The 21,114-nt window shown below is 41.3% G+C and overlaps 1 protein-coding gene across 7 annotated transcripts in view; it reads left to right on the top strand.

The window, feature by feature from the left end:
- Positions 1-21,114, top strand: part of CHD9 (chromodomain helicase DNA binding protein 9) — an 88,555-nt gene that overhangs the window by 46,603 nt on the left and 20,838 nt on the right. For all 7 annotated transcript variants that reach the window (XM_066637634.1, XM_066637632.1, XM_066637635.1 and 4 more), the window contains 19 exons: positions 19-105; positions 402-539; positions 1,772-1,893; positions 2,561-2,804; positions 4,005-4,181; positions 4,478-4,621; positions 10,768-11,023; positions 12,045-12,255; positions 14,456-14,651; positions 15,015-15,182; positions 15,804-15,983; positions 16,204-16,314; positions 17,183-17,379; positions 18,432-18,631; positions 18,831-18,990; positions 19,566-19,655; positions 19,904-20,007; positions 20,100-20,217; positions 21,000-21,057. In XM_066637634.1, coding sequence (XP_066493731.1) covers positions 19-105; positions 402-539; positions 1,772-1,893; positions 2,561-2,804; positions 4,005-4,181; positions 4,478-4,621; positions 10,768-11,023; positions 12,045-12,255; positions 14,456-14,651; positions 15,015-15,182; positions 15,804-15,983; positions 16,204-16,314; positions 17,183-17,379; positions 18,432-18,631; positions 18,831-18,990; positions 19,566-19,655; positions 19,904-20,007; positions 20,100-20,217; positions 21,000-21,057 — 2,961 coding nt within the window. The remainder of the gene's footprint in view (positions 1-18; positions 106-401; positions 540-1,771; positions 1,894-2,560; positions 2,805-4,004; positions 4,182-4,477; positions 4,622-10,767; positions 11,024-12,044; positions 12,256-14,455; positions 14,652-15,014; positions 15,183-15,803; positions 15,984-16,203; positions 16,315-17,182; positions 17,380-18,431; positions 18,632-18,830; positions 18,991-19,565; positions 19,656-19,903; positions 20,008-20,099; positions 20,218-20,999; positions 21,058-21,114) is intronic.

Below are 21,114 nucleotides of genomic sequence, written 5' to 3'. Positions count from 1 at the left end.
TGATATGCTGTATTTCAGATGGAGGAGGAACCCTTTAATCCAGATTATATTGAAATAGATCGAGTGTTAGAAGTCTCCTTTTGTGAAGATAAGGATACTGGAGAGGTATGTAACTGACTGAAATAAGTGTAAGTAAGCCAAGATTCATGTTTCACAAGCCCTGTCATGGCCAACAAAGTATTATTCTAACAATTGAATATTCTAACAATATAATGTTCTATTGTATTCACGTGCATTCATGTGAAAACAGATAGTTACGGTGTTAAAAAATTTAGGAGGTCCTTTCCCTAAAATTACAAACTTCATATTTTCTTTAGTATATGTCTCTTTTCAATATGGTTTGTTAGCTTGTGGAAAACTAAATGGACAGCTAATACCATAAATATTTTTCTTTGCCACAGCCTGTTACTTACTACTTAGTAAAATGGTGCTCATTACCATATGAAGACAGCACATGGGAACTGAAAGAAGATGTAGACCAAGCCAAAATAGAAGAGTTTGAACAGCTGCAAGCTTTAAGGCCAAATTCAAGGCGATTGGTAAGGACATTTATACATAATTTCTCACAAAGGTGGTGTTAGTTGTCTAGAGGGGTTTGAGTTCCCCTTACATTATCGTGCATAGAGCATAGGAAGCTTCCTTCTATGGAGTCAGACCATTGGTCTGTCTAGCTCCTTCAGTTCCACCCTGAGCTCCTTGGAGGGGAGGGTAGCATAAAAATGTGAAAAATAAAAAAAAAAAGCTTAGTATTGTTTATATCGACTGGCAGCAGCTTTTGGGCGTTTCACAGGGTTTGTTCCCAGGGCTTCATGAAGATGTCAGAAAATGAATGCAGGTTGTTCTGCATGAAGAGCATGTGCTCTGCAACTGAATTACAGCCGCTCCTTGACTGAGACCACTTTCAACCCTTCTAATCAATGAAATATGGAGGGTAGCAGGTATTGCGCAGTATAATGATTACAGATAAATTGGAAGGACACTAACCTAATGGACAGTACATTTACTTGTAAATAAGTCTCACTGAATTCAGTGGGACTTGCTTTCTTGCAAATATGCTTTGGATTGGAGCCACAGAATCAGTGTCAGAATTGACAGTATCGCCCTATGTCTGACTCTTTAAGACTTTTCTGCATCTGTAATTTCTCCTGTCTTTGCTTGAGATACTGGGATCATAAAGCACATAGCTTTGAATGTCTGAAATTGCTAACTCAAATATTATCTTTAGGGCAAGGCTTGGTTATTTCCTACGTGTGTTAAAACAAGAATTCCAATTACTTTCTGTAGTGTAGATATTTTATGTTGGCTTCTTTGCGCAGTTGGTAGTTGACATCAGCTCCCTGACAGCCTTCAGAGTTTCAACCTGGATTTATTTACATGAATATAGAATAAACTGATCCAGTCTTGAAGTAAATTAGACCCATAATTGATAAGATAACTTCTCCTCCACACTCTGGGTGTGAGTGGCCAGTTTTTCTGAGAAGAAAAGAAGAATATTGCTGTAGTCTGAATCAGATAAGACAGAATTGGACAGATATTCGATTCACTTTATAAGCAAGTGCACACTGTCCAAGGAGTGACTAGATGGGATTACATGGAAGGCAATCCTATGCAACTTTCTGGAATTCTCCGCCCATGTCAACATGGTGAGCCAGAACTTTCCAGTTGTTAACCATAAGACCTGAATCAAGGAGACACTGATTTAAATCTAGATCAACTCCTTAGGCTAGTTGTCTCTCAGATGTTCCATTTGTGTTATTGTTTTATTCTCAAGGATCGACCACCTCCTAATTCGTGGAAGAAGATTGAACAGTCCAGGGAATATAAAAATGGCAACCAACTCAGGGAATACCAGTTGGAAGGGCTCAACTGGCTCCTTTTCAACTGGTATAATAGGTATGTACTCAACAGATTAAAAACAGTTTTGATGCTTATTTCAAAGGCATTTAAATTGAATTAAATTTGTATTTAAATCAAAGCCATGTAAATAGGAAAAATTGAAAATACATGCAAAATCTAGCTATCGCATTTTCTGTTGGCTTGTTTCCCTTTAACATATTTATATATAGAATGACTACTTTTAAATAATGTAAAGGGAGAAGGATTACTAGCAAAATGTTTGAAGACTGATCTTACCTAAGATCACAGGGCAATAAAAGAAACTATAAAATTGGGTTGGATCCAAAGGTTCCCTTCTAATGGAAGAAGACGTCCTCTGAGAAAATGATGCAGGAAAGGAATCATTAGAATCCAACCCAATGGGGAGAATATAGAGAGTAAATCAAAATATTTTTACCATTCATAAGTATAGTACCTGCTGGTGGCATACAGAATCTAAGGAACCAGTTTTTGTTTGGATACCCAGGTCCAGATTTTTTTCTGTGCCTTATGCAACAAGACAAGGGAGAAGAGTCTTTTGTTGGTCAACTCTCCTTGTTTCTGAGGTTATTTCAACATTAATTTCTTGTTCATAAAACTGAGAACTTTCAAATCTTTCTTATGCTTAATGATCTGAAATCATTATTATTATCTCCTTAAATGCTCTTGTTTTTTTTTTTTCCAGTCAAAACTGCATTTTAGCAGATGAAATGGGTCTTGGCAAAACTATCCAATCAATTACATTCCTCTACGAAATCCTCCTGACTGGCATAAGAGGGCCTTTCTTGATCATAGCTCCACTTTCCACCATAGCCAACTGGGAAAGAGAGTTTCGCACATGGACCGATCTCAATGTTGTGGTATATCATGGGAGCATGGTCAGCAGGCAGATGATACAGCAGTATGAGATGTACTTCAGGGACTCACAGGTAACTTCAGATTTGCTTCTATATTTATCTTCTGTACATTAACTTGGTAGTAAAACTTCCTAAAAAGGGCAGAGTGGTTTGTAACCAAACTTAGGTTGGTCTTGGAAGGAACGTAAATATTGTTTTTATCGTGTTGAGATTAGGTTTAGAATGTCAGTTTAATGCACTGAGAAGCTATGGGTGCTATTTGAAGGTGTCAGATTAAGTTGCTTCTGCATAGTGCATCACAACAAAAAGTGGATAGAACTTTGGGGATCTAAGAGTTTGACTTTGTGATGGCAGCACATGAGTGGAGATGACTGTCATCCCAACCCTGAGCTCCCATGGCGTGCAGCTTCAGCAGCACCAAAATCGACGGCTGCCACATCCTGAGCACTGCGGGCAGCACCTCGGGAGAAGGGGACTTTCGTCCCCTTCTCCCGGGTAAGGGATGTAGCCCCACAGTGGAGCTACTCAATTTACCAAAAGGTTGGCGGTAAGGTAAAAGCATTGTGTAAGGCGCCGAGCCCCACACAAATTGATAGGATCCGGTGAAGCTCCGCTCCCACCTCTCTCCCTCCCCACTCCCTCCCCCCAGCATGTCTCCTGCCAGCCCTATCCCCACCTCCTGCCTCCCGTCACACTTCTCCCAGCCCTCTCCACCCACTGCCTGCCTCCTCCCTCCCCGGAATGCCTCCTCCCCACCTACCCCCCGCTTACCATACTGTGGCTCGGTGGTCCATGAAACCGCCAAGCAGCAGAGGCCAGGTGCCTGCCAGAGCTAGCCCAGCGCCGGCCAGTGCTGGACTAGCACAGGTACTAGCCTGGCAGTAAGGCTCGCAAACGTGCCTTGCAGCATGTTTGTGACAGTGCACGCCGGCGGTAAGCTGGCGCATCAAGCTCAGGATTGGGCTCTGTCTCTGAACTTTACTTTTACATTTTTTGTTCCCTCCTCCATGCTCATTCTTTGCTGTCTTGACTTACATTTCGCTGGAGGGCTTGGTCCCGAACTCTCTACATTCTGTGCTGTAGTGAGAGAACAGCTCTGGCACTTTATTTTTTAAGACGTTTGACCTAGTTGTTGAAAAGAAACAAATCTTATCTCTGTGTTTTAAGAAACATCCTGGTTACCCTGGCATAAACTTCACTTGCAAATGCAATCAGAAATTGAAAAAGGTTCCAGATACATGACAAATTATGTTAATTTCGTTAATTTTCTAGGGTCGCATCATTAGAGGTACATACAAGTTTCAAGCCATTATCACTACTTTTGAAATGATTCTTGGTGGCTGTCCAGAACTCAATGCAATTGAGTGGCGCTGTGTTATTATTGATGAAGCACACAGATTGAAGAATAAAAACTGCAAACTTCTTGAGGGACTCAAACTCATGAATCTTGTGAGTGTCAATTTTGCTAATTTCTGGAAGTATCTAGATGGTATGTGGCTGATTTTTAGCACAGAATAATATAAACAAACTCCTAAGATTAAGGTTCAAGTGATAACCAATTGAAAGCAATGGCAAGATTTAAGAAATACCATTTGTTAAAGCCACAAACAGTACTTGTTTGTTGAAACTTTTGCTGTTTTATGAATAAGGGTCTGTGCCCTACTTCTGTATTTCCTGTTGGAATGTGCAAGAGCTTCTTACCTGCTGTATTTTAAAATATTGTGCAAAATGTGCATCTTCCATAGGAGCACAAGGTGCTGTTGACTGGCACACCATTGCAGAATACAGTAGAAGAACTTTTCAGCCTTCTTCACTTCCTTGAACCTTTACACTTTCCAGCAGAATCCACATTCATGCAGGAGTTTGGAGACCTTAAAACAGAAGAACAGGTATTAAGAGTTTCACATCCTATTCCAAGATGCTAAATTCAAAAACTAAGAATTCAGTAGGCTGTTTACATTATTACGGCAATTTTCCCAACACTCAGCACTAAGTTCGTTAGTGCTGCCACCCCAGTCGTCTTCATGAATGGGCAATTTTACTAGTGCTGTGTTCTATTTTGGTTATCATAATTCATTGTAAATGCAAGAGAATAATGGAGAAAAATCTTGGCATCATATAGTATGTGAGGGACAATGCAAAGTTTCTCCATCATTTGCAGTCCAATCTGTGTAGAGCAGTGTTTCTCAAACTATGGATCGGGACCCACTAGGTGGATTGCGAGTCAATTTCAGGTGGGTCCCCATTCATTTCAATATTTTATTTTTAATATATTAGACTTGATGCTACCATGGTATGTTACTGCATTTGAGGAAATGTTACGGACCTGTACTTTTAACAAGCTATTATGTATATTATTTTAACAATGATAGTAAATGGAACTACCTGAGTAAGTGTGGGTAGGATTGCAGCCTAGGATTGTTAAAAATCTTCCTGCTTGATGATGTCACTTCCGGTCATGACACCAGTTCTGGTGGGTACTCACAGATTCTCATTCTAAAAAGTGGGTCCCAGTGCTAAATAGTGTAGAGCAGCCATTTTCAACCTTTTTCAGCTCACAGCACACTGTCAAGGCACTAAAATTGTCAAGGCACACTTGACAAGGCACACAGTTTTTTACTTACATTAAATTACTGCATTACAATTTTTAATATAATTAATACAATTAAATAATTACATGACAAAGGGTGCAATCCTAACCAAGTCTACTCAGAAATAAGTCCTGTTTTGTTCAGTGGGGCTTACTCTCAGGAAAGTGTGGTTAGGATTGCAGCCAAAGACTGGGGGGGGGGGTCATTGGGGGGGAATGTGCCTGTGGGACTTACTTCTGAGTAGACATGCCTAGGATTGGGCTTTTGGTTGCACTCTTTTTTTCGCAAATACAGTAGCAGGCAATTGGCACTTCTCTCTCCTCCTCTCCCCCACCTCACCTCCCACAGGCACATTCCCCCCTCATCTCATAACTGCAGTTAGCACCTCTCCTGCTGTCCCTCCCCTCACTCATCCACACCTTCCAAAGGTCCAGAATCACTTGCCTCACATTCTCCCCCCCCATTGCCTGCTCCTGTATTTCAGAAAAAAGTGTGACCAAAAGCCCAATCCTAGGCATGTCTACTCAGAAGTAAGTCCCATTATAGTCAATGGGGCTTACTCCTAGGAAAGTGGGGCTAGGAGAGGAGAGCCCAGCCCAGCCCAGGCATGTCTACTTAGAAGTAAGTCCCATTATAGTCAGTGGGACTTACTCCCAGGAAAGTGTGGATAAGATTGTGGCCCAATGCCCCTCCTCTGAAAGGCAAAGGCAAGGCTTGGAGGGTCACCCTGGGGAGCTGCAGACAACTGTGGCAAGGAAAAGGGACTTTCGTGGACCCTCAGCCAGCCCTTTCTTAGGCTGGTGGCCTCAGCAGACTCGCTGGCTTCCTACCTGCTTGCCTGCCCCTGGCTCCCTCCTTCTCAGTCAGACCTCCTCCAGGCTTTTCTGGTTGCCCAATCAGCAGGCAGGGCAGACAACTGACTTGATACCCAATCCTAGGTGTATCTGCTCAGAAGTAAGCCCCATAATAGTCAATGGGTTTTGTTTTTTTTTGTTGGCAACCTTCAGTCTCGAAAGACTATGGTATCGCGCTCTGGATGGTGGTTCTGGCACAGCATCTAGTGTGGCTGAAAAGGCCGATTCGGGAGTGACAATCCCTTCCACACTGGGAGCAAGTGTAGTGTGTCCCTGGTCTGTCTCCCTGGCTATGGGCCTTCCTTCTTTGCCTATTTGCCTCAGACTGTTGGCGAAGTGTCTCTTCAAACTGGGAAAGGCCATGCTGCACAGCCTGCCTCCAAGCGGGCCGTTCAGAGGCCAGGGTTTCCCATCTGTTGAGGTCCACTCCTAAGGCCTTCAGATCCCTCTTGCAGATGTCCTTGTATCGCAGCTGCGGTCTACCTGTAGGGCGCTTTCCTTGCACGAGTTCTCCATAGAGGAGATCCTTTGGGATCCGGCCATCATCCATTCTCACAACATGACCGAGCCAACGCAGGCGTCTCTGTTTCAGCAGTGCATACATGCTAGGGATTCCAGCTCGTTCCAGGACTGTGTTGTTTGGAACTTTGTCCTGCCAGGTGATGCCGAGGATGCATCGGAGGCAGCGCATGTGGAAAGCGTTCAGTTTCCTCTCCTGTTGTGAGCAAAGAGTCCATGACTCGCTGCAGTACAGAAGTGTACTCAGGACACAAGCTCTGTAGACCTGGATCTTGGTATGTTCCGTCAGCTTCTTGTTGGACCAGACTCTATTTATGAGTCTGCAAAACGTGGTAGCTGCTTTACCGATGCGTTTGTTTAGCATGGTATCTAGAGAAAGTGTCGGAGATCGTTGAGCCAAGGTGCACAAAGTCATGGACAACCTCCAGTTCATGCGAAGAGATTGTAATGCAGGGAGGTGAGTCCACATCCTAAACCATGACCTGTGTTTTCTTCAGGCTGATTGTCAGTCCAAAATCTTGGCAGGCCTTGCTAAAACGATCCATGAGCTGCTGGAGATCTTTGGCAGAGTGGGTAGTGACAGCTGCATCGTCGGCAAAGAGGAAGTCACGCAGACATTTCAGCTGAACTTTGGACTTTGCTCTCAGTCTGGAGAGGTTGAAGAGCTTTCCGTCTGATCTGGTCCGGAGATAGATGCCTTCTGTTGCAGTTCCAAAGGCATGCTTCAGCAGGACAGCGAAGAAAATCCCAAACAAGGTTGGCGCAAGAACACAGCCCTGCTTCATTCCGCTTTGGATGTCAAAGGGGTCTGATGTGGAGCCATCGAAGACAACAGTGCCTTTCATGTCCTTGTGGAAAGATCTGATGAGGCTGAGGAGCCTGGGTGGACATCCGATCTTGGGGAGAATCTTGAAGAGGCCGTCCCTGCTGACCAGGTCGAAAGCCTTCGTGAGATCTATGAAGGCTATAAAGAGTGGCTGTCGTTGTTCCCTGCATTTCTCCTGCAGTTGTCTAAGGGAGAATACCATATCAGTGATGGACCTGTTGGCTCAGAATCCGCACTGAGATTCTGGATAGACGCTCTCTGCAAGTACCTGGAGCCTCTTTAGTGCAACTCGGGTAAACAACTTTCCTACTATGCTAAGGAGAGAGATGCCGCGGTAGTTGTTGCAGTCACCCCTGTCGCCTTTGTTCTTGTACAGCGTGATGATGTTTGCATCCCTCATGTCTTGAGGTACTCCACCTTCTCTCCAGCAAAGACAGAGGATTTCATGCAGCTCAGTGACGATGATCTCTTTGCAGCACTTTAGGACTTCAGCAGGGATGCTGTCTTTTCCAGGTGCCTTGCCAAAGGCAAGGGAGTCCAGGGCCACGTGAAGTTCTTCTAGGGTTGGTTCACTGTCAAGCTCCTCCAACTCAGGCAGGCACTCAATGTTGTTCAGCGCTTCTTCGTTGACTACATTTTCTCTGGAATATAGCTCAGAGTAGTGCTGCACCCAGCGTTCCATCTGCTGCGCCTGATCCTGGATGACCTCGCCTGCTGCAGACTTCAGAGGGGCAATTTTCTTCTGTGTTGGACCTAGGGCCTGCTTGATACCATCATACATCCCCTTGATGTTGCCCGTGTCAGCTGCTATCTGTATCAGGGAACAGAGCTGGAGCCAGTAGTCGTTAGCACATCTTCTGGCAGCCTGCTGGACTTTGCTACAAGCAGCTCGGAGGAACTGCAGGTTGCGCTCACTGGGACAGGCCTTGTATGCTGCTTGAGCTCTCCTCTTTTCCTCAATGACTGGTGTCAACTCCTCAGAGTGGGCTTCAAACCAGTCTGCCGTCTTGTTGGTCTTCTTGCCAAATATGGACAAGGCGGTGTTGTAAATGGTATTCTTGAAATGTTCCCATCTGTTGGATGCGTTTGCATCGGCTGGGCCTGGAAGAGATTCCTCAAGTGCTCGTGCAAATTCCTCCACTTTCCTCTGATCCCGGATCTTGCTGGTATCAATGCGAGGTCTTCCTTCCTTTTTCGTGTGATACAGTCGCTTTGCTTGCAATTTCACTCTGCTGCACACCAGGGAGTGGTCAGTGTCGCAGGCAGCACCGTGATAACTGCGTGTGATCTTGATGCTGGGAAGGCTGGAGCGTCTGGAGAGAATCAGGTCGAGCTGCTGCCAGTGCTTTGATCTTGGGTGTCTCCAAGAGACTCTATGTTGGGGCTTTGTGTTGAAGAACGTGTTGCTGACACAGAGACCGTGATGACAGCAAAACTCTAGCAGGCGTTGGCCATTTTCATTCATCTTCCCAGTCCCGAACTGACCTAAGCAAGTGGGCCACGAACTGTGATCAGCACCAACTCTAGCATTGAAATCGCCGAGGATGAACAATAGCTCTTTTACAGGGATCTTCTTGATAGTGGTGGCCAGGTCATCGTAGAATTTGTCTTTGGCTTCTGCTGGAGATGACAGAGTCGGTGCATAAGCACTGATGAGTGTGACAGGTCCTGCTGATGACTGGAGCTGCAGGAACAAAATTCTTTCACTTCCCACAGTAGGTGGGATGAAGGATTCCAGCAGGGTATTTCTGACCACAAAGCCAACGCCATGTTCCCTGGTTTCGTTTGGTGGTTTTCCCTGCCAGAAAAATGAGAAATTTCTCCCCTTGACAGATCCGGAATCTGGCAGCCTTGTCTTTTGAAGGGCGACGATGTCCATCTGCAGTCTGCTCAGCTCCATGTCGATGACAGCTGTTTTGCGTGCGTCGTCTATTTCTTGCAGGTCATCAGAGAAGCCAGGTGTCATTGTCCTTACGTTCCAGGTGCCCAGTTTTAGAGCAGGAGTTTTCTGTTTTCTGTTGCATGGTGCAGAGTTGTCGATCCGCTTGTCAGTTTTCACCCTAAACCCCACGCACCCTATGAGGTTAACGGACCGTGGCGAGGCAACACCTTACTGGCTGGGGACTGCCCAGCTTAAGGCGGGCGGTAGCTGCCTAATGAGATGCAGTGATCCCTCCCACCGTCGGAAGCAGCCCCTGGCGTCACGCTCTACGCCAATCGAGCGAAGACTTATAACCGGTAAACTGCTGCTTCCCGTGTTGTGCCGACGCCATATGGCGAAGTTGGAGTGTCCTCTCCAGTGCGCGAAGCCTGGGTAAAGAAGGTATGGAGGATATGCTGTTACCCATGCAGCAAATCCCCCCTCTCCATGGGGCTTACTTCCAGGTAAATGAGGATCAGGTTGCAACCTTCCTCTTGCTCAGCAGCAGGAGATGCAAAGCAGCTATAGCTGCTCCTTTTTCTCAGTTGTCACGTGAGGGTCAAAGCAGCTTCTCCTGCGTGTGGCTGCTTCCTGCATCCTCTGGCCCCGTGGCACACCTGAAGCTGCCTCGCGGTGCACTAGTGTGCCGCGGCATAGTGGTTGAAAACCGCTGGTGTAGAGTCTAAGTTCTGGGCTGATAAAAGGACAATACGTGTGTATTGGCCAGTATCCCAAACAACTACTTTGGGTGTGCCAAAAGTTCAGAGGAATTTTTTTAGTTTTGCTTCTTTGAGCAGCAGCCCAACCCCCTCATAACCTCTCAGACAGCTTGTGAAAGCCCCTTCCATTTTAAACATAGTGAAGCTGCTATTTTTATAAAATTCCCTTCTATTAGAGTGTGGTTATGAATCTGCCAAAATTCAGTACTAAGTTTGTCCAAAAAAAAAATACTAAAATGAAATTGAGTGGGCTTTTTAGCAATGTCTTATGCTGCCTCTTTAAATATCTCAATTCCTGTGGTTTAATTCAGGGATAAGTTAGCAAAGGTCAAGCATACCAATTTGAATTCAGATAACTACAAAACTAGTTCCACATGGTGAAGACTAGTTCTATATATATAAAAAATAAGCTGCTTCTACAACTGAGGAAAGTTTGAGAATGTGTTTGTGATCTGGTATGGGCTCTGCAACATTCATAAGGAAGAAGTCCAAGATTGTGAAGCAGGGCATGCCTGAATAGCTCTTGGAAATCAGGCCACTTTCTTGCAATTACTTGTGTACTGTTTTAATACAAGTTTTCAGTTAACTGTTTCCATTTTATATAGGTTCAAAAGCTACAGGCTATCCTGAAACCAATGATGTTGAGAAGGCTAAAAGAAGATGTAGAGAAAAAGTTGGCTCCAAAAGAAGAAACTATTATTGAAGTGGAGCTAACTAATATCCAGAAGAAATATTATAGAGCTATTTTAGAGAAAAATTTTGCATTTTTGTCAAAAGGAGCAGGCCAAACCAACGTACCTAACTTAGTCAACACTATGATGGAGCTCAGGAAATGCTGCAATCACCCATATCTTATCAAAGGTAATAACATCAGTTTTTGGATTGCTCATGCCTTGTTCATGTTTGTATAATATCTTCTATCTGGGGTTTATTTGTTATTGTTTCACTTTTTAGCCATCTCGAATGTGTGTCTGTCTTTGGTAAAGACAAGATAGAAATCTTCCAATAAATAAAACGCCATAACTTTGGTGAAGCTGTAGTTAAGATGAATCTCAGGAAGGCAGTGTTAGTAAGCCAAGTCCTTGATCTGTTGTGTCATATTTTAGGGAGAAAGATTCTTCAAAACATTTATGTGGCTTAGAAATTTCTATTCTGCATCCTGTCATTTTGAAGTTGAAACACTAATTACTAGTATGAGAAACAAGTGTCAGTAAAAAACGTCAAGGAGTGGCTCTGTAAAGTGCAGAGAACCGACCATAAATGTATCACTACGCAATTTTAAGAGGAGGCACTCGAAGTATGGATTGTAGTTTGGGTCAAAGTGACCTGAAACATACTATAGGAGTGCGTAGCTTAACAACGGACTGCATAACAATGAACTGCATATAAGATGGTGGTCAAAGCACCACAAAGAGGTTCTTAATGAGGCAGTCAGGTCTCCCATAGTCTGCAGCAGAGTGTCTGGAGGCTCTTTGCAAAGAAGAGGCAATGTGTCTCCAGTAGACTGTGCATCCTGCAAGTGTGTAGCAGGGAGTGTCTGTTTACACAAGAAAGGCACTAGATTGGGTGAAATGTTTGCTTAATGAACTGATCGCATAACAACGAGGATCAGAGAACGTATCACCGTTGTTAAGTGGCACACACCTGTATTTGTCAATAGTAAAGCACATGATACATTGTATGTGTTTTTATATAGAGATCAAATTACTGCTACTTTCTGGTTTTGCAGCAATTTTCTTGCTGTTGCTCTTTTAGTTTTAATATTGTGACATATTTAAAATGATGTTTTTTAAATATAGTGCTGTGATGTGTTTAAAAATGTTACCATTGTAAGCCATCTTGTAGAAAGGCAGGATATGAGTGAGTGTATTTTATCTGGTAGGTGCTGAAGAAAAAATCTTAGGAGAGTTTAGGGAGACCTACAGTCCAACTGCTCCTGATTTCCACCTGCAAGCTATGATCCAATCTGCTGGAAAACTGGTCCTCATTGACAAACTTCTTCCAAAAATGAAAGCAGGAGGCCATAAGGTGCTTATCTTCTCTCAGATGGTTCGCTGTCTAGATATCCTTGAAGATTACCTTATACATAAAAGGTATGATTCTATTCATATTGTAAATAGTCAAGTTTAATGGCATGTTAACCATTTTTCACTGGGCTTGGTTCATTCATTCATCTGCAAGTCATTAGTGCTGAGAAATTAACAGCCCAATCTGAACCTGTGCTGACAAACCAGGCTGTATGCCCTGCACTGTATCCAATGCAGGTTAGGAGGTGACTGGAGGTCTCTTCAGGATAAGGGGCTATGTTTCCCCTTGCCTTGTGTCGAGTCCCAGCCTGTCCTGTGGGACTTCTCGGATCCATGCCAGCTGTATAGCTGGCGTAAGTATGGGAAACCTGGTGTAGGGCTGGGAGGGATGTTAGAATACAGCAGAGGAGACTTCTGCTGATCCCGTCCTCCTCCTGGACACATTCCACTTCCTTCCCAGAAATGCTGGCTCCCTATGCTCCTCCTCCTGCTCGGTAAACCATATACCTGGTTGAAGCATCAGTAGGGACAGCACAGGCCTTGTCACCATTGCCGCCTCCTCTCTGGGTGCTGCAAATGTGCTTTAAGGCAAGTTAGTGACACCTTTGGCCAGAACGGGCTGCTGTGCCAACCGAGAGCACAGTTAGAATTTGTGCTCTCAGTGAATTACATTTATGTGTGTGCTGACCTGAACTGTGTGTGGTAGCCTGAACTGTAAGCTGAGGAAGCAGCATCACAGAGCATAAGTTCAAGTGATACTACTGAATACATGTTAAAAATATAATAGTTTCTCTATAGAGACCTAATGAACATTTCTGAAATATTTTGTAAAAATTCCATTATTCTTCATTTGTACATCTTTTAATAAATAAATTTGTTGATGGAACTGTGGCATGCAAATAGAAAACACAAAAAATGTGTCCATACCTTTGGATACATATTTCAGTGCATTAGTATCTGATACATGTCAGTACCTGAATTCTGTGACATACCTTGTTTTGGAAGCCTATCTGGTAGTATAAATGCATGCTTGCTGTGTTGTCTGTGCTTAACACATAGCTATATATTCACAGTGCCATTTCAAATACTTTCTGATGCCTTTAATAGTTATGGCTACTTTTAGTTTTCTGATATTTCTATGAAAGTTCTCTGATACTAGTCAGACAGGCATAGTACTTGTGCACTAATGCAATGTGCACACAGATGAAATTTCTTAAGAGCCCCGGAAGTGTGAACTTGCTTGACATTGCCCTTTGGTTGGAATTGTCAAAGCTAATGCATTACAAAACATTACAAAATGCATAACTCTGGGAGCATGGCTGCCTGCCAAATGCCTGTGGGCTTGTGGATTGTCTGCTGTGCAGTTTTATGGCTGATTTAGTGGTGAAGAAAACTTATGGCACTTTTAAATAATGAGCGAATGCAAAAGCTGCATTGTATTCTGCTTTACCCCACACAGAGGTGCTACTGTTTTTCTATAATGGGAAACCAGACAGGTTTTCTTCTTTTATATATTACAAAATTCGTCAAGACTTACTGTAAAACATAACTTACGCTTCTGTTAATATTATGTTCACAGAAACTGGAGGAAATTGATTTTATTCAGTGGCATGAATAAGTTTTCTCATTCTTTTGAGTAATGAAATATTTGTGTACTAGCCCACTTTTGAGTCCTCCTGCGTTCCCAAACTACAATTACAAGATTTCAGCAATAGAAATAAAAATTTACAACCAGAGATAAAATATGAAGAACTCGCACGGTCCTATGTGTAGAAAAAAGTCATAGAGAGTGATTATGCAAATAATGAAGCAGCTAGGATCATCCTGCACCCCTTTTCCTGTATCTGCTGTCCTTGGGATCTGTACCATTAATCATGTATTTAATGAAATATATGAGGGAGTTGGAAAAGTGTCTCTGTGTTGCAATTTGATACTATATCAACAATGTAAGTTTTTTCAGATTTCCATAAAGGATGTTTGTCAGATGTGCTTTTGGCAGCAGGGTGGGCACTCGCATTCTCATTATGAACTTTGCCATCAAAGTATCAGGTGAATGTACGGATGCTCTTGCTTTGTTCATCTGAGTGTGGATTGAAGGCTTTTAACATGTTTTTAAGTGGATATGCTTGTAAACCTGACAATGACGTTGCCATCTGGTGGCACCATAGATTGTTGAACAGAGTCATTCTCAAAATTACTTAATTTGAATTGAATTCTGGTTGATTATTTCAATTTTTTCATGACTTTTTGTTTTTTTACTTCAAAGATATCTGTATGAGCGAATTGATGGAAGAGTAAGAGGAAACTTGCGTCAAGCTGCTATTGATCGGTTTAGCAAACCAGATTCTGATCGGTTTGTGTTCCTTCTTTGCACCAGAGCTGGTGGCTTGGGCATTAATTTAACTGCAGCTGATACTTGCATAATTTTTGATTCTGACTGGAATCCTCAGAATGATTTGCAGGTAAATTTCATTGAGTGACTAATTCTTTTGCCCTGGGAAAGGAATATCAACAGTGAGGTTTCTATAGATGCCAACATAATTTACCCAGGCTGTATGGACCTTTAATGAACAATGGTTCAGCAGTGAGTGAAATAATTGTACAGTGTAGACCAATGTTCTAAAACACACACAAAAGCTGATTGAGTTGACCATAATTTAAATGTTTCTAAATCTTTTGGAAAACTTAATGTTCCAAATGTGTTTCATGCATGGCTTCAGTTTAGTGATTTCTTCAGATTATCAGTTCAGTAGTTCTGCAGCCAGTTTTGAGAATGAAGCTGTAATTACATATGATTCTGTCTGAATCATCTACCTTTTTCACAGGCCCAAGCTCGTTGCCATAGAATTGGTCAAAACAAAGCTGTGAAAGTCTACAGATTGATAACGCGCAATTCTTATGAAAGAGAGATGTTTGATAGAGCAAGTCTGAAGCTTGGCCTGGATAAGGCTGTCCTCCAGAGCATGAGTGGAAGAGAAAATAGTGTTGGTGGTGTACGTACACTTTTTCCTATACATTACACATGGAAAACAGGAATTTGAATTTTTTTTTCCATTTTTATGATTATTCCAGAGAAAATGGAGACAGAAAAATTTGGCAAACAACAGTGTCTTAAGGCTGTGTACAACCTCCACCCTCCAATTTTCCATTATATCCGTAAAATTCTGTTTTATTTCATGACATATTTGGTTCAGCTGACCATTTAGGGGGGCTGGGGAAGGGGATACTATTGTTGTGAGGGCATTGAACACTGTTGCTAGGAATGCGTTTATAACCTGAAGGAATAGTTGGCAAAATGTAACCTGGAAATCCTTGAGACTTCACATGTATATAATGCCAAATAGAACTTATCTGTTTCTTCATGCATGGATAAGTCTGAAATGTCAGTGTGGGGTCACCAAACAAATTCCACATTAAAATATGTAATAATGCGTATACTGTAGAGCTATTTTCACTGAAGACACAAAGAAATAGCTTCAAGTATTTTGTCAATAGACATTTGATTTCCTTGTCCAAGTACATTACTTAAAACCAATTAGAAAAAGATATTTAATGTACATGCATTATGCTGAGTTCTGGAGAGGTTCTTATAGCATCAGATCTTACTTACTTAGATCCAGCAACTTTCTAAAAAAGAAATTGAGGACTTACTTCGAAGAGGTGCTTATGGTGCCATTATGGATGAAGAAGACGAGGGCTCTAAATTTTGTGAGGAGGATATTGATCAAATCTTACAGCGTCGGACAAAAACCATCACAATTGAATCTGAAGGGAGGGGCTCAACATTTGCTAAGGTAGTTGCCATTTCTACTGTTGTATCAAGTTATTTCCTGTTCTCAGGTGTGTGCTATGTTCAGGAAACCCTGACAATACTTAATTGGCAAGATTGCCTTGAATGAAACTGCTGTTCTTCCTGCTTATTGGGAATATGCATTGGGATGACACCTACTCACCATACCTTACCATTGGTTGAACTGCTGTGTTGGTGACACATCTTATGTTGCGTTGTTACAGGCTAGTTTCGTTGCTTCTGGAAACAGGACAGATATTTCATTAGATGATCCCAACTTTTGGCAGAAGTGGGCCAAAAAAGCAGAAATAGACATAGATGCCATCAGTGGTAGAGTAAGTATGAACTTGTTTTGCACTAAATTTAAAACCTGAGTGTACTTATATTTAATGATCTATGAGACTTATTGTTAGGTTTGCTTTTCACATTGTGAAAACCGTCTTTTGCCATCCGAAAGAGCTAGCTAAAACATTTCTTTTATCTAAAAAGTATAAATATCTTCTTAGTTTTTCATTCATGCAAATCTCTAATGCTTTTTTTCTATCTAATGCTTATTGTTTTGAGTCTTCTGAAGGATCTAAACTAGGTCATTTATAAGAGAGGCCATTGACTTAAATCAGTGACTAACCTGATGAAGATGTTTTAGTTTTCTTAAAAATAAGGCTAATTGTGATCAGCCCCTTCCCTGTCACTTTCTGATCGGGCTTGAAGATGTTTTTATTTCAAATGGCTTTTGGTGGTGGGGGGGAATAATGTGATAGTTGGGGAAATGGGGGGATCTTCAAACCTTATTTGCTGTTAGTCTTATGCTTTTATATTTTAACTGCCATTTTAGGCTACTGGGGTTTTATATATTCTATTATGTATACTGTTTTTGTTACTTTTTTCATCTTTTTATGTTGGAAACTATCTTCAGTGCCAAGTTTTTTGTTACCTCAGGGAAGTCGGTATAGAGATCTCCAAATACATGTTCTATGGAGGCATGAAGTAGTACAGTCAGAATTTCCTTTGAACTATGGTTCTATAAAGAGTTAGTGATTGGTATTTGATGGTTTTATATTAATCATGCAGTATGTTGTATAGAAGATTTTTGATATATCAAATGATACATTTTATATATATGTGTAAATTATATAAACTATATACTAGATAGTTTGAAAATGTTCATTTCTGAGGTGTCAAATATTTGTTACATTTTTACAGAATAGTCTGGTCATTGACACTCCCAGAATTAGGAAGCAAACAAGGCCGTTCAGTGCCACAAAAGATGAACTTGCTGAATTATCAGACATTGAGAGCGAAGGGGATGATAAACCAAAGCTTCGGCGGCCTTGTGATCGTTCCAATGGATATGGAAGAACAGAATGCTTTAGGGTGGAGAAAAACTTGCTTGTTTATGGGTAAGAACACTTTCAGTTACTTTGGGGTGATTGCATAGCTCTGTCTGAACTTGCTAGTGTGCGTGCACATTTGCCTGAAGTGATGTAGTAATGCCATATTTTATGGTGATGGAACACAATGACAAATTACAGTAACTATCAGGATCAGGCCAACATTACTGTATAGATTTGTTGACAGAGAACACAGAATATAAAATGTACATATTTTAAATGTTGCTTGTGACAGAATTATAGTGAGTAATAGTGCAAAATATGCTATAATATAGATTGTAATTATGATAGAAGCAGTCAAAAGAAGTCTTTTAGAAGTGTTTAGGTCAGTGTTTCTCAAACTGTGAGTCCACACCCTCTAAGTGCATTGCGAGCCAGTTTCAGGTGGGTCCCCATTCATTTCAATGTGTATTTTATTTTTAATAGACTTAATGCTACCATGGCATGTGATTGCATTTGGAAAAGTGTGACAGGTCTGTACTTTTAATAGGCTACTTCGTATATATTTTTAACAATGCTAGTCAATGGGGCTTACTCCTGGGTAAGTGTGGTTAGGATTATAGCCTTTGAAGATGTTTGGGGAATTGTGATGTCACTTCCAGCCATAACATCACATCTGGTGGGTTCTGACAGATTGTCAGTCTGAAAAGTGAATCCTAGTGCTAAAAAGTTTGAGAACCACTGGTTTAGACCATTGCAAAAACATATGGGTATGCACAGAAATAGTGTTTCTTGTCAGGGAAAGGTAAAGGGGAGAGAGCAAAATGGGCTGTGCACTGCGAAAGCATTCTATCTTATTGGTTAAAAGAACTCTAGTGTCACATGACTGAAATGAATTTAAATGAGATCTCAGTTTTTCAACTGCATTGAGCTGCTTTGGGGGGAGGAGAATATGCATTTTGTACATTGATAAAATATGAAAATTATTAATACATTAAAAAATATCTTAGAAATGTATCTTACTCGGGAGTGCTTTGCAGGAAGACCTCCCTACCCAGAGATTTTAATGATCATGTCAGAGTTTTTTGTTAGAATGTTGCTTATTGCTTAACTTGAATCAGGTGGGGTCGCTGGAGAGAAATTTTGTCACATGGACGCTTCAAGAGGCAGCTGAACGAACAGGATGTGGAGATAATTTGTCGAGCCCTCTTAGCATATTGCCTTGTTCACTACCGAGGAGATGAGAAGATAAAAAGTTTTATATGGGACCTTATCACTCCAACTGAGGATGGGCAAACGCGAGAGCTGCAGAATCACCTGGGTAAAGTGTCCTATCCAAGTGTACTGTTAATAATGGTTGATGTAAGAACGGGGTAAATATTAAAATCTCCCACAGAATGTACTAAAACAAGTAAGCTGTTTTTCCTGCACGAAGTAAACATATACATGTAACAATTTTATACCTTCTAACACACAAATACTGTTATGTCACGCAGGCACTCACTGTGTTCTTTCCTTAGGTTTATCAGCCCCTGTCCCCAGGGGTCGGAAAGGAAAGAAAGTAAAGACTCAGGCAAGCACTTTTGACATACATAAAGCAGAATGGCTTCGAAAGTATAATCCAGAGCATTTGTTGCAAGATGAAGGCTATAAAAAACACATAAAACACCATTGCAACAAGTAAGTAACATTGTTAATAACTTGGAGTATTTTAAGGTTATTGAAATGTTTTGTCCACTTGATTTAAAACTGAATATTCTTCACTGAAGTACAAACAGAGTTCAGCAGGGGAATTTAACAGGCTGTATTAATGTAGCCCAACCTATGATTTAATGAAGTAGAAATGTATCATGTTTGAAGGTACCATGTTGTGTACCAGTCCCTATATTGTTAAGGTAGGTTTGGAGTGTCGTTTCTAAAGTTAGATAGATGGCAGCTTGTGGGGAGGACCTTCCTTGCTGAGGTGCCTTTTTTGTGATATGCTCTATCTTTTAAGTAATTCTAATACCTGCACCCAGTTTTTTTAAAGCATTGTTTTAATCAGCTGCATTTTATCTGCTCATTCTGTTTTTTTTACTGTGTAGGTTTTATATTATGACTTACATAGTTTTTTGAGCTGCCATGAAAGCACTGATGTGCTATACAAATTCACTAAATAAAATAAAAATTTTGTGTATATAATACCTGGTTAAGCTTTTACATATAGTCTGAATTAAAACCTTGATAAAATGATGTATTTTTATGTTCATGTTTAGGGTTTTACTTCGTGTTAGAATGCTGTATTATTTGAAGCAAGAAGTCATTGGTAATGAGTGCCAAAAGGTTTTTGAGGGAGTTGATGCCAGGTAAACTATATACCAAAGTTTATATGTTCTTTTTCCCTTGTTGACTGCTGAAGTTAAATTTCAAAATTCTTGACTTTGAACTATTTTAACAAGATTTGCAAAGCTTCAAAGCAGTTAAATTAGGAAGTAGTTTCTTTTAATTTGCTAATTTGTGTGTGCATGTGCGTGTAATATGCCTGAAATTTAAATGACCCCAAAATTATCTTACAGTGGGTAAATATTACCTTCTTTCATCTTAATTATTTCAGTGAAATTGATATTTGGGTCCCTGAGCCAGACCATTCTGAGGTGCCAGCAGAATGGTGGGATACGGAGGCAGATAAATCTCTTCTAATAGGAGTTTTCAAACATGGTAAGTAATGATGGTACAGCTTGTTTTTTTTGTCTTACAGGTATAGGTTATTTGTCCTTTGAGGTTGTATTCATAATATATTTTCTTTCCAGGTTATGAAAAGTACAACACAATTAGAGCAGATCCAGCTCTCTGCTTCCTGGAAAGAGTGGGAAAACCTGATGACAAGGCAGTGGCTGCTGAACAGAGAGCAAATGACTATATTGATGGGTATGATTTAAAAAAAACTACTAAAGTGAATTGTTCTTCATTTTGAGCATGCAAGCCAAGAGAAGAGGATTAGGTTCTAGGTTCTTCAAAGCTGTGACCGTCTTCATGGAGGCAGAAGAAAGAGTGGAAGTGGGATTATGCCTCCTCATTCAGTCCCATGGCCAGATCTTTCTCTGAAAGAATTTGCTTCCTAGTGGACAAAAGCAGAAAACAACCCAGGTTTTGGACCACTGGATTATGACAACTAGGGAAAAATTCTCTGTAGTTAGAACTAGACCATCTGTTTTTTTAATAGTAATTAAAAGGAGGTCAGGAGGGCAGGAGGTCTGGTCTAGAGTGTAGAGCCTCCATTTGCCTGAAGATAACATCCGAAGGTCGCCGGTTCGAGGCCACCGGCACCGTGCGACCTTGAAGCAGCTGAGAAGCTGAGCCGAGTTATTCCATCTGCTCTGAGCGTGGGAGGATGGAGGCCAGAATGTGAAACCAGATCAAGAAAGTAACACCTGAATGTTGTGGTTCTTGTAAGATAGAACATTCTTTCAAATTGTAAAAATCCCTACGGGGATTTAATAAGCCTGCCTATGTAAACCACCTTGAATAAAGTCTTGAATAAAGACCAAAGAAAGGCGGTATATAAATACCTTTATTATTATTGTTATTATTGTTAATGCTTTTCTCTCATAAAAGAAGTTATTTATAATTTCCCAGTAGGTAAAGACTTTACATGGTAAGACTACATAATTTACAGTCCTGTGTTGAATATGTCTGTGTACTTTCCTCAGGGATGTAGAAGATCCAGAATATAAACCAGCCCCAGCAATGTTTAAAGATGATATGGAGGTAATACATTTTTACTTCACCATTAATTCATTTCTTTACAGTTACAGCAAACCTTAT

The sequence above is a fragment of the Tiliqua scincoides genome, chromosome 9 (genome assembly GCF_035046505.1).
Source record: "Tiliqua scincoides isolate rTilSci1 chromosome 9, rTilSci1.hap2, whole genome shotgun sequence".
Classification (NCBI taxonomy): Eukaryota; Metazoa; Chordata; class Lepidosauria; order Squamata; family Scincidae; genus Tiliqua; species Tiliqua scincoides.
Note: the sequence above shows the minus strand (reverse complement) of the source record. Positions and strands in the feature narration are given on the sequence as shown.